General features: G+C 48.8%; 1 protein-coding gene across 1 annotated transcript in view; it reads left to right on the forward strand.

Moving 5' to 3' along the window:
- CACNA1B (calcium channel, voltage-dependent, N type, alpha 1B subunit) overlaps positions 1–12054 on the forward strand; it is a 326950-nt gene that overhangs the window by 158443 nt on the left and 156453 nt on the right. The window contains exon 8 of the mRNA XM_009994349.1: positions 2507–2610. Coding sequence (XP_009992651.1) covers positions 2507–2610 — 104 coding nt within the window. The remainder of the gene's footprint in view (positions 1–2506; positions 2611–12054) is intronic.

The following is a 12054-nucleotide window of genomic DNA, read 5'->3' on the forward strand; positions in this document are numbered from 1 at the left end:
TACACGATGCTCAGAGGAGGGTGGTGAATGAGTTTTATTTCAGCACTGTTCATTTTTAAGGGCTTTGGTTGTGGCATGAGATCCTGGATCTGTCACCAGGCTTGGGTTTCACTTGAATAAATGAATGAGGAAAGATCATTTGACAGCAATGAACCTATTGCACTCCCATCCCATGTTTTTGTGGTTTCCCTTCTCCCCTGTGTTTCCTCCCTCCTGCTCTCCCTTCTGGGCTGGCTCTCCAGCCCCCAGGTCTGGCATTTGACACATGGGCAGCCACCTGGGTTGACTAAATAGGAATTGAAGAACAGCCTCTAAACATGGAACTGTGGGGTTTGCTGTGTAAACCCAGGCCAGCAGGTGGGGGGTGCTCACCTTGCCATGAAGGGGAGGAAGTATTGAAGACAGGCTGGGAGAGTTGGGGTGTTCAGCCTGGAGAAGAGAAGGCTCCAGGGAGACCTTAGAGCAGCTTCCAGTGCCTGAAGGGGCTCCAGGAAAGCTGGGGAGGGGCTTGGGACAAGGGCAGGCAGGGAGAGGACAAGGAGGAATGGCTTTAAACTGGAAGAGGGGAGATTTAGATGAAACATTAGGAGGAAATTCTTTGCTGTGAGGCTGGTGAGAGCCTGGCCCAGGTTGCCCAGGGAAGCTGTGGCTGCCCCATCCCTGGCAGTGTTGAAGGGCAGGTTGGATGGGGCTTGGAGCAGCCTGGGCTGGTGGGAGGTGTCCCTGCCCATGCAGGGGGTTGGCATTAGATGACCTTTAAGGTCCCTTCCAACCCAAACCAGGCTGGAATTTGATGTGTCTTTTGAGGACACCCTGAGGATGTGTGTCTTGGTTTCCTCTGAACCTTCCCTGGAGACACAGTGCTGGGGAACAGGAGAAGGAAGTAGCTAAAAGCAGTGAGGAATGGGAAGACAAAGCAGTGAACAAAGCTGGGGGGCTGCTGGGGGGGGATAACAGGTGTGGCAAAATAATTAAAAAATTGCACCAAGAGATTGGGCTGCACTGAGTTTTCCCCACCTTTCTGCTCCCATTTCCCAGCCTGTTTTCTCTTCAGGTTGACTGGTCTGTCACATGCTGGTTCTGCCTTTAGCAGGGGTGGTTTGTGGAGAGGTTAGTTAGTTAGTTAGTCCCTGTTCCTCTCGGGTGAGTCACTGATCAACTGACATGGGTATTGCTGAAGATGTTTGCTATTTGGAGAACTGCTGGTCATGTGTTTGATCTGGAGTATGTTCCTTCAGGAAGCCCTGGAGCAGATATGCACCATATTAAAAATGTCTTTTAGAAAAAGACTTGTGTCAGTGCTACAAGTGTTGACACCTGCATGGAATGTCCTGACCTCTGTCACACACACCACAAGTTGGTTTTGCTTGTTTATTGGGTGACTTCTCCATATGCAGAGAGATTGTTCAGGTGGTACCCAGCGTGTGCAGGGGTGGAATAAAGCACATTTAAAGCAGCTCTTTCTGTGAATCCTGCAAGCAGAATTACACTTGCAGTTAGGGTTTGGGATAGTGACCAGAAAGCACCACAAAAAACAAGTGAAAGGCACCAATATCAGTTAGAATGAATGGATTTTGTGCATGTTGGTGGTTGAAAGCTCTTCTCTGCAGTCTGTGGCAGCCTCTGGGCAGGTAGGTGAGCCCTGTGTTCATGTTCTTCCTTATCCTCTGCAGGAGGAGGAGGAGGAAAATGTCTTTGGGTCTTTTCTTTTTGCTTCCTTCCCCCCCCTCCCTTAAACCTTGAACATCAGTTTCTCAGACTGCTGCTTTCTTCACTCACAAGAGAAGCATTTGCTCTTTCCCTCAGTGCTTGGCTTCAGCAAGTGGCCACGTGGCATTTGACTGCTCAGCAGAAACCTTGTCATAACTGAAACCACCCTTTCCTCCCCTTCATCTCCACTGCTGCTCACTCAGGGAGCTTCAGATGAGTTGGGATGACAGAAGCTCCAAGTGCTGAGTGAGCAGATGTGCCTTTGTCTCCTTTCCTTGCAGACTTCTTGTCTTCTCCTGCTCTGGTTGGAGACACAGATCTGGGCTCATTGCCACGCTCTGCCTTAAATGCAACACACTGAGGGGAAGGCTGTGCTTCCCTCCCTGCTGTCTGTGTCAATTCAGAGGGAAATATGAGAGGGATGCTGGGCACATCGAGAGGCAGAGCTGAGGTGGGGAGGGAGGGAGGAGGCTGGTGTCAAAAGCCTACCCAGAGGCAGGTCACTTGGAAGCATCTTTTGGCCCTAGAGGTGTGGAATTAAATGGATCTTCTCACTGGAGCTTATGACAACTTGTGGCATGGGCAGTGGGGGACAATTACCTTGGTTCATCAGTTCTTTTGCTGGCATTTGAATTGGTGAATATAACCAAACCAACCAGTACATCAGTGGTGAACTAGCCTAGGGAAAGCTGGGGAGAATCCCCCCTGCCCTCTGCTTCCTCTGTGGTATTTATTTTTTCTGAGGCTGATTAATAATGGTTTTGTTTTTTTTTTTTAACTCTTTTTTGGCTTCCAGACCAATGATGCTGCAGGAAATACCTGGAACTGGCTTTACTTCATCCCTCTCATAATCATTGGCTCCTTCTTCATGCTCAACCTGGTGCTGGGCGTCTTATCAGGGTAAGATACTCATGACTTATGTCTCTCTATGGAAAGGGAAGATGTGTTGGGTTTCACACTGAAAGTTGGCAGCTGAAAAAGCTGTCGAGGTGCCAGATCACACTGTGTGTTGTCCCCTCCATGCATTTCCTACCCTGTCTGTCCCTTGCAGTGGGGTATTTCTATAAGATTATAGATATCTATAGATATAGGATGGGGTTTAGGCTGGTGAAAAATCATTGGGATGGTTCTGAATGCAAACCCAAGAGTTAAATGAGCTCCCTGGAAATGGGTCTGTGCAGCCAACACTCCTGCATTGTTTTGAAAACTCACCAGGCACCCACAGGTTTCAGGGCTGGAGCTGGGCTTGCCAGTGTTTGCCACCAGGAAGCACGGAGACATTAAAAGCTCTCAGGTTGTTGGTTTTGGTTTTTAGATCCCTAGCTGGTCAGGCCAATGTCTGCATTTTAGGGACGCAAGGGTCTCTTGATGTTTAAACCCCAGGGTTCAGCCAAGGATTTGGGTTTTGTTGCATATGAGTTTTGGGTTCTGGCCACTGTAGGTGTCAAGCTGCCAAGTTTGAAGTCGAGCTGGAACATCCCCAATGTCTGTGGAAATTTGATCTGGAATTAACAACCTGACTCCTTTAATGGTTTGTGAGCTCTTAGACTTTTTCACTTCATTTTGGACACAGTTTCTTCTTAGCCTATTAGGTTGATCTTCATGATAAAGACCTAAAAAGACCTAGATTTATGTCTGGCTCTTGGCAACATGGGAGGAGAGGAAGGAGTTAATGTTGCTGAGTGGTAAAAGCCCTTTGGTGCTGCCCCTTTGCTCTTTCTCTCTTACAATTGCTGGAGGAAGAAAAATGTTTTCTAAAGTTCAGATTGAATCTCAGTTTCATTATTTTTTAAGGGTTTTCATCCTCAAAGCAGGTGCTGGGGCAGGAGCAGGGAGGCAGCAGGGCAGCTTTGTTTGAGGACTTGCAGATGTGAGGGTGATGGAGGAGGCCATGTCATGCACTTCGCTGTTCCTTCAGTCCAGGAGTCATGTTCTTGATCAATAACTGATGAAAGGCCTTTGTCAACCATCCTCTTGTGTCAGAGGGCTTTGCAAAAGGGAGTTTCGTGACCACCCTGGTCTGACGTGTGATCTAAAGACAGGGCTGAGTGTGGTTCATTAGGTAATTCAGCTTTGTCAGCCCACAGTGGGGTCAGCCCTCAGTGGCTGTGACGATACTTGTGATTTAAAGCCAAAAAAACCCAACCTCAGAAGCCTGCAGGCTCCTCTTCCCCTGTGCTGGATCCCAGTGTGTTTGGTGACCGAAAGCTGGAGACCTCTGTCTGACTCTCCTGAAGCCTCGTGTTGCTTGGGGCAAAAGATGAATATTATATAACTGTGTCTCCTACAAAAAAAAATGCAGCTCTGTCCATCAGGTTTTCCTTTGTTCCTGGTGAGGGTGACAGTATCTCCTTCACAGATGGAAGCTTTTAAGTTCTGTTTTGCACAGTGGTTTGATGGCCTTGGCTGGAATAATTCCTGGGGAGATGCTGAAGACACCAACCATTGGAGCAAGGGTGTTGGCCCCACTGCTCAGCAGGCTAGGGGGTGATGAAGGCAAGTGATGGAATGGACTGGGGGGACGAAGGCACCAGAAAGACCTTCTGAAGGCAGAGGCTGTTGCCATTAGATTCTCCAGCTCCAAGCCCCAGATAGCAGTGTAGAATAACAAGACCTTTCTGTGGGAGCTGATTGTTTGCCCAGCTCTCTGTGCATGGGGAGGGGTTATTGGGAAAGACCTGTTGGCTTCCACGGGGCACAGTCTCCTTTGAGAACATTGTACCACCCACATCCCCATGACAGTGTCAGCCAGAGGCTCCTGCAGAGGAAGCTCTTGGCAACATCCCACATTTCAGTAAGACCAAGCTGATTTAGGGTTAGGGGTTACTCAGCAGTTACTCACCTGCTGACGTGGCCTGGATTTACTAACCCAGGAAGGTTAGAACTGGACCCCCTTGTTTTCTAAACTCCTGCTGCAATAGAGGAGCCAGGGGTGGCTGGATCCAGTCCTGGACATATCACAGCTCAGACTGGGCAGCCCAGGGAGATTAGGACTGAACCCCCTTGCTTTCTAGACTTCCTTCAGAGAGGAGCCAGGTGTGGCTGGGCCCAAAATCCTTCTCTCAGACCTGTATTATGGTGCCTGTAAAAGCTCGACCATCTAATACCCCTCGGGTAGCGACACACAAGGTCTGGTTATAACAAATAACACATTTAGTACACTAGTAGGAGTTAATAGTGAACAATGTAAACAAAACCACCCACAGATAATATATTAAGTAAGGAAAAGAGGAAGAGAAGAAAAAGGTGGGGGGTGGGAGAAAGAGAGAGATAAAGAGAGAGCGATGATGAGGACAGGAAAATCACCTGGATCCTGAGTTGCTGGTCCAGCCAACAGGGGAGGGTCAATATTCAGTGGTGATGAAACTCCCCCAGCCCACCACTGCAGCCCCCTATTTTATAGGCCTGGAATCTTGATTTCACAATGAGTAGGTGTGATGGAGCCATACATGTGTGAGCAGCTGGAGTGGACCTGCCCCCTCTGCCCCTTGATCATTGTCGTTATCCCAATCATCATCATTATCCCATCTCTGCAGCCCCAGAGGTTAGGCCACTGGTTTCCTGGGTTTGTATGAGATCTTCAAAACTGTCCTCTTTGACAAGAGCCCTGTTGGTCAGGCTGCATTTCCAATCACAGAACCCTAGGGGTTGGAAGGGACCTGGAAAGATCCCCCAGCCCCACCCCCCTGCCAGAGCAGGGGCACCCAGAGCACATCACACAGGAACGTGGCCAGGGGGGTTGGAATGTCTCCAGAGAAGGAGACTCCACAGCCTCTCTGGGCAGCCTGGCCCAGGGCTCTGTCACTCTCACAGGAAAGAAGTTCTTCCTGAGATTCACATGGAACCTCCTGTGCTCCAGTTTGCACCCATTGCCCCTTGTCCTGTCACTGGACATCACTGCACAAAGCCTGGCTCTGTCCTCCTGACACTCACCCTTAACATATTTATAAACACTGATGAGATCGCCCCTCAGTCTCCTCTTCTCCAAGCCCAACAGACCCAGCTCCCTCAGCCTTTCCTCAGCAGAGAGAAGCCTCACTCCCTCCATCATCTCTGTGGCTCTGCTGTGGACTCTCTCAAGCAGTTCCCTGTCCTTCTGGAACTGAGGGGCCCAGAACTGGACACAACATTCCAGATGTGACCTCACCAAGGCAGAACAGAGGGGGAGGAGAACCTCCCTGACCTACTAACCACCCCCTTTCTAACCCACCCCAGATGCCATTGGCCTTCTTGGCCACAAGGGCACATTGCTGGTCATGCTCATCCTCCTGCCCAGCAGGACCCCCAGGTCCCTTTCACCTACCCTGCTCTCCAGCAGCTCAGCCCCCAACCTATACTGGTCTATGGGGTTGTTCTTCCCCAGATGCAAGACTCTACACTTGCCCTTGTTGAATTTCATCCAGTTTCTCCCAGCCCAACTCTCCAGCCTGTCCAGGTCCCTCTGAATGGCAGCACAGCCTCCTGGTGTGTCAGCCACTCCTCCCAGTTTAGTGCCATCAGCAAACTTGCTGAGTGCACACTCTGTTTCCTCACCCAGGTCGTTGATGAAGATATTGAACAGCACCAGTCCCAGTACCCACCCCTGAGGGACCTCACTGGTCACAGACCTCCAACTAGATTCTGTCCCCTTGACCACAACTCTCTGACTTCTTCCTTTGCCACAGACACCACCAGCATTAAGGGGTTAAGTTTCACTCTGCCACTCTCTGTACCTTGGAAAGCCACAGAAAAAGCTTTCACCTGGGTATTTTTCTTACCTCTGAGTTATTTCCTCTCTCATATTTGTGCTCCTCAGCAGGCAGCAACAAAGCTACAACTTTTTGAATTAGGTTTGCAGATGCTATCACAGATTATGGCAATAAAAATAATCTGAAATGACAAGTTATTGAGCTTCCTACTGACTACACGATTATAAGGTTTGGCCATAACTCTTAATGGAATTTTCTGCCTTTCTGGAGTTATTTGCAAGCCCATGTAAACACTGGGCAGATCCTTGGCTGAGTGGGTTTACCTCCTGTGTTTATCTTTTTGAGCAGTGGAGCTGGATTGACTTGGTTAGGATCCCAAGCTTCATCTCCTGGCAGAATGTGGAAACATTTCCACTGCAAAGGCTACAGGAGAAATGAGACTTGTTTTAAAATAAAGAGCAAACAGCCTTTTCCCCTCTGCTGATCATTCTGGAACTAAAATAAAAGCAAAGGCAGGGAAGGGACAGAGATATGTGGAAACCTCTAAGTGTTGGCAAAAAACATATATAAATATATATATTAAAAAGTATGTTTTATATATAAAATTAAAAAATTGACCCACAACCTTGGGTCACAGTTGATATGACAAAAACCTCTGAGTATCTGGCTGAGGACCCCTTGTCCTCTCCCTCCCTGCCCTTGTCCCAAGCCCCTCCCCAGCTTTCCTGAAGCCCCTTCAGGCACTGGAAGGTGCTCTCAGGTCTCCCTGGAGCCTTCTCTTCTCCAGGCTGAACACCCCAACTCTCCCAGCCTGGCTCCAGAGCAGAGCTGCTCCAGCCCTGGGATCATCTTCGTGTCCCATCTTCCTCCCATTCCCCTCTCAGCCCAGTGAACAGCTTTCTTCTGTGGGCTGATGGAATTTATGGAAATTTCTGCTCCTTGGGTGTTTAGCTGAGTATTAATTTTGCCAGGTAATGAGCTGGATGTTTCTGTATGATACATTTGCAACTGTTTTGATGCTTTGGATTACATGATGTAAAGAGGATAAATGTTATCATGGGATGCTGGGAGGAAGCTGATTGAACTGATTTCAAGGCTTTGTGTGTTCTGGCTGTTTCCTGTGGTGATGGGGAGTGGGGAGAGCAGGGAGACAAGGGGAGTGCTGGCCAGGGAGGGCAGAGTGCTGCCAGGGATGGGTTGGAATACTGAGATCCTGTGTCTCTCAAGTGTGAAAAATGCTGCTTGTCATGTCCTCAAATATTGATGGTGAAGCCTGAGGTATTTCCAGACCAGGCAGTAAAGAGTAATGATCTTTGCTGAAGTTTACTCATCTGCCTGCAATCACCAAGGGTGGAGAGGCACTGCAGTGGCCAGTTTCCATCTTCCCTGTTTAATTATGACCAGAATGTGGTCCAGACCTGCTCTGTCCTCAGGTGTGCAACACCTGCCTCTGGTTTTATGAGACCCCCTGGTGTAAGAACTGCTGGGAGGCATTTTCAATGGATGCAGCATCTTGGTGACAGCAGGAGCCTGGCAAGGGATACAGCTACAGGCTGTGCTGGCACTTTGCAGGTGAACGAGGGATGGGGTAAAAGATACTTTAATTCTTCCCTGCTGCACAGGAGGGTGATGCTCTGTGGGCAGAGTCCCATGAAATACTTCCTGCCATGTTACCCAGTCTCCCTGGGGAATCTCTGGTTCTGTTGTACCATGGGTCACTGAGGCTTTAGTGCTGTTAGAGCAGCTCCCTGGGAAGGGGGCACAGTCCCACCCAGACCTCAGGGAACCTGCTGTCTCACTCACTTGCTCTGCTGAGTTCCATGACATGTTTTCCCATCCTGAGGATTTTGGCCAGATTGAGATCATAAAACTTCAGCCTGCAAGACGTGCAGAGGCTGGAGAAGAATCAGGCTGATTAATTTGTCATAAAGGAAAAGTGTTCTTCTGTCCTCCTTCTCCCTCATTACAGAGACAATAATTCATTTGCCCTGCAAATTTGTTCCAAGTTCACTGTTACCTGCTGTGATCTGACTTTGGCTGGTATTAATCATTAGCAGTAGAAGAGCTGCATCATGAAAAGCAGGAGGATTCTACTTACATTTCTCATTTAGTCTTTCCCCAGCCTGTGCTTAAAAAGGAGGGGAAAAACAGGGCAAAAAAGAGAAGAAAAATCATCATTTTTCTTTCCTGTTCCTTGCTCATTCCCCCTTTTTGACAAAGTCCCCACTGCAAACAGGAGCTCTGGGAGAAGCACGTGTGTTTCTTGCAGGAGCAGTCAGGGAGCAATAACTTTCCACATGAGCTCCATCCATCTCACCAAGCTAAATATCCTACAGGATGTGGATCCTTTTCTCCTTTTGTGTTTTGAGTTAGTGCAGAAGAGATGGGGCCTTTTTTTGTCCTTCTGTGAAGCTGCCATGGAAATTCAAGCTTGTAAGAAGGGAATGATACACAGGAGATCTACATTTCTATTTCCTGGGGTTTTGCTTTGACTTTGGGGTGGAAACTTGATGAACAGAGCCAGAGGTTGACCCAGCAATTGCAGTAGGCTGAGACTATGAGATAAATAGTGCTATTTAATTCTTTTTTATCTCCTTGTTGTTGCCTCCTTCGAGGCAGGTTTGCCCAGCTGTGCCACTCACAGCATCTCAAACCAAATGAGGTGGAAGCCAAGTGAGTTCAGCACCAGCTGAACGTCAAGACAAAAGGAAGGAAGATGTATTAAAGGCTTCACCTCTGTGCTGTGCCTCTTTCTCTTCCTAGAAATACAAGATGTGTAATATCTGGCTTGCATTTGAAGCATCTTCCTGCTATGTTCAGTGATAAAAGTGCCTGCAAAGCCTGCTGTGAGATCAATCTCTCCATGACACTTTCATCCACCATCAGCTGGTTGAGGAGAGCTATTTTTTCCCCTCTTTAGAGCAATGAGGAGGCAGCAGAAGCTGCTCTAGCTGTGCAGGATTGATTGAGCCAGTCCTTACTCCTAAGTGGTGGGTATTAGGTTAAGCAGCTCAGCCATCTGGGCCTATGTGTCTGGGCTCAGTCTGGGAGAGATGGACATGACCCCTCAGACCATGTCCAGTGTGATCTTGGCCAGCAGAAGCTCTAGGTGAGATAGAAACATATAACATAGTGTCTTTGGGATTCTGTGCAGCTGATGAGACAGCCCTGGGGCTCAGGAGGAGCCACAGAGCTTGGTCATCATCAGCACAAGGAAATCTCAAACCTCCTCTGGGCTTTCCCTGTTTAAGAACAAGTTTTAAAAGTCTCACTTCTCAGCAAACCACAGGAAAATTGTATCTCAGAGGTAGGAAATGTCACCAGGATCAAGAAATTCTTACTGATGGTTTGCCAGATGAATCAGTTGCTTGGTTTCAACTCATTATAGCACTTCCCACTGTGATCTGTCTGCACCCCTGGGATCTGCTTTCTCCCACCTCCCTCAGATTTTTGACTTGTCCAAATGAGGTGCATTTCTGTGCTTTTTTTTCTCCTTGCTCCAGACAGGCTTTCTGATAAATATGCTTTGTCTGGGTTCAGTGGTGACCTGGGCCTGATTTGTAGAGGTGTTTAAAACCAGAACAATACATGTGTTCTTATTCCCATTTCCAAACCAGTGAATCAGAGGACCCAATTATTTAGAGTTTTGCCTGCAGGTTTTCTCTGCACTTGAGGACTTTGTCTGTGAAGGAGAAGAACCATATCTTGGCTCATCTTGAAGTCTTTCTGATGTTTACTTGGGTAAAGATATGTGATGTTGTGGTCAAGAAACCAAAGTATATCTGATGTTTGATAAAGAAACCAAGGTTTCTGTGCTGATCTCCCTTCATTTTGTTTGCAGCCTTTCCAGGCTATGGACACAGCTGAGCCAGGTACTGTTGGCTTTGTAACTTCAAAGCTACAAACCATGGCATCTCATGTCCAAACAGCTGGAAATTGCACTGCTTGTCTGTTTACTCCTGGATTTATTAGGTTTCATCTTTTTCTTTCCTAAGCCAATTTCCATTCTACCTTCCACCTGTATTTCTAGCTCACCAGCCTCCAGCCAGGATAGTGCACCAAAGGGAATGATGTTCTCTCTCCTCTCCCCCCATCCCTTCCTCTTGCCTCCTGTTGTGCTGCTGTGAGATATTCAGCCCCTGCTGTGGTTGCTTTTCCTCTTCTCAGAGGAGCTTTTTGTGAGAAACACCAAAGGTTGGTTTCTTTGAGGCTGCTGGTCTGCAGGGTGCCATCCTGGCAGGATGGCTGTTCTGCTGCTGCTGCCTCCCTGGCAGCCCCTTCCAGGCTCTTGGAGCCCTGTTGTAGGCAGAGGTGAGTCCTTTCATCTCTGAAGGAGTTCAAAGGGGATGCTGGTGCTGCTGGTTCCCTAGTGACAGTGCACCCTGATGAAGCAAAATGCTTGAGGAATTGAGGGAAGATGGTGCCTGCTCTCCCTGCTCACATTCCCAGCTTTGCTGCTGTGTCTCAGACCTTCCTGTCCTTCCTGCTTCCCTCAGCACTGACCGAGCCCCCCCCCAGCACCCACAGGAGGGCTGAGGTTGCTCAGCAGGTCCTCAGGCTCTTTCTGCAACTACATCCAGAACCCTACTCACCTCCTTTTCTCACCATCTTTCTCCATGGGTTCCCTCTCACTTTCTGCTTGGGCTCCCTCACTGCCTGTGGCTCCCCAAGAAAGGATTTGCTGAAGGTAGAAGAAACATTTGGCACAGCCAAGGCTTTGTGTCCTCTGCTGTATAAACAGTTACAGTCATAAAGGTGCTGGGTTGGGGTTTTTTTTGTGGCATCCAGCAGAGGCTTCCCCTTAGAAAGGATCTACTGTTCTGGAAGACAAAAGACAGATATGAAAGTGCAGAACAAATTCTTTCCCTGGAGGAGGAATCTGCCTCTGCAGAAACATGTGCACGTTGATGCTGTTAGGAAATGAAATGTTAGGAGAATTCCCTGGCTCAGCCCCTGGTGAAACAAATCACACAGAACCCCAGGGGTTGGAAGGGACCTGGGAAGATCCCCCAGCCCCACCCCCCTGCCAGAGCAGGGGCACCCAGAGCACATCACACAGGAACGTGGCCAGGGGGGTTGGAATGTCTCCAGAGAAGGAGACTCCACAGCCTCTCTGGGCAGCCTGGCCCAGGGCTCTGGCACTCTCACAGGAAATAAGTTCTTCCTGAGATTCACATGGAACCTCCTGTGCTCCAGTTTGCACCCACTGTCCCTTGTCCTATCAATGGTCATCACTGAAAAAAGCCTAACTCCATCTTCCTGACACTCACCCTTAACATATTTATAAACATTGATGAGGTCACCCCTCAGTCTCCTCTTCTCCAAGCCCAACAGCCCCAGCTCCCTCAGCCTTTCCTCAGCAGGGAGATGTTCCCCTCCCTCCAGCATCTTTGTGGCTCTGCCCTGGGCTCTCTCAAGCAGTTCCCTGTCCTTCTGGAACTGAGGGGCCCAGAACTGGACACAACATTCCAGATGTGACCTCACCAAGGCAGAACAGAGGGGGAGGAGAACCTCCCTTGACTGCCTAACCACCTTCTTTCTAATGCACCCCACGATGCCCTTGGCCTTCTTGGCCAAAAGGGCTCTGCAGGACTGAGTGTTTAAGGCTGTCACACAAGTGTTACAGGACCTGCAGGGTGGCAGAAGCACAAGGAGT

Source organism: Chaetura pelagica, unplaced genomic scaffold (genome assembly GCF_000747805.2).
Source record: "Chaetura pelagica isolate M959 unplaced genomic scaffold, ChaPel_1.0 scaffold132, whole genome shotgun sequence".
Lineage (NCBI taxonomy): Eukaryota > Metazoa > Chordata > Aves > Apodiformes > Apodidae > Chaetura > Chaetura pelagica.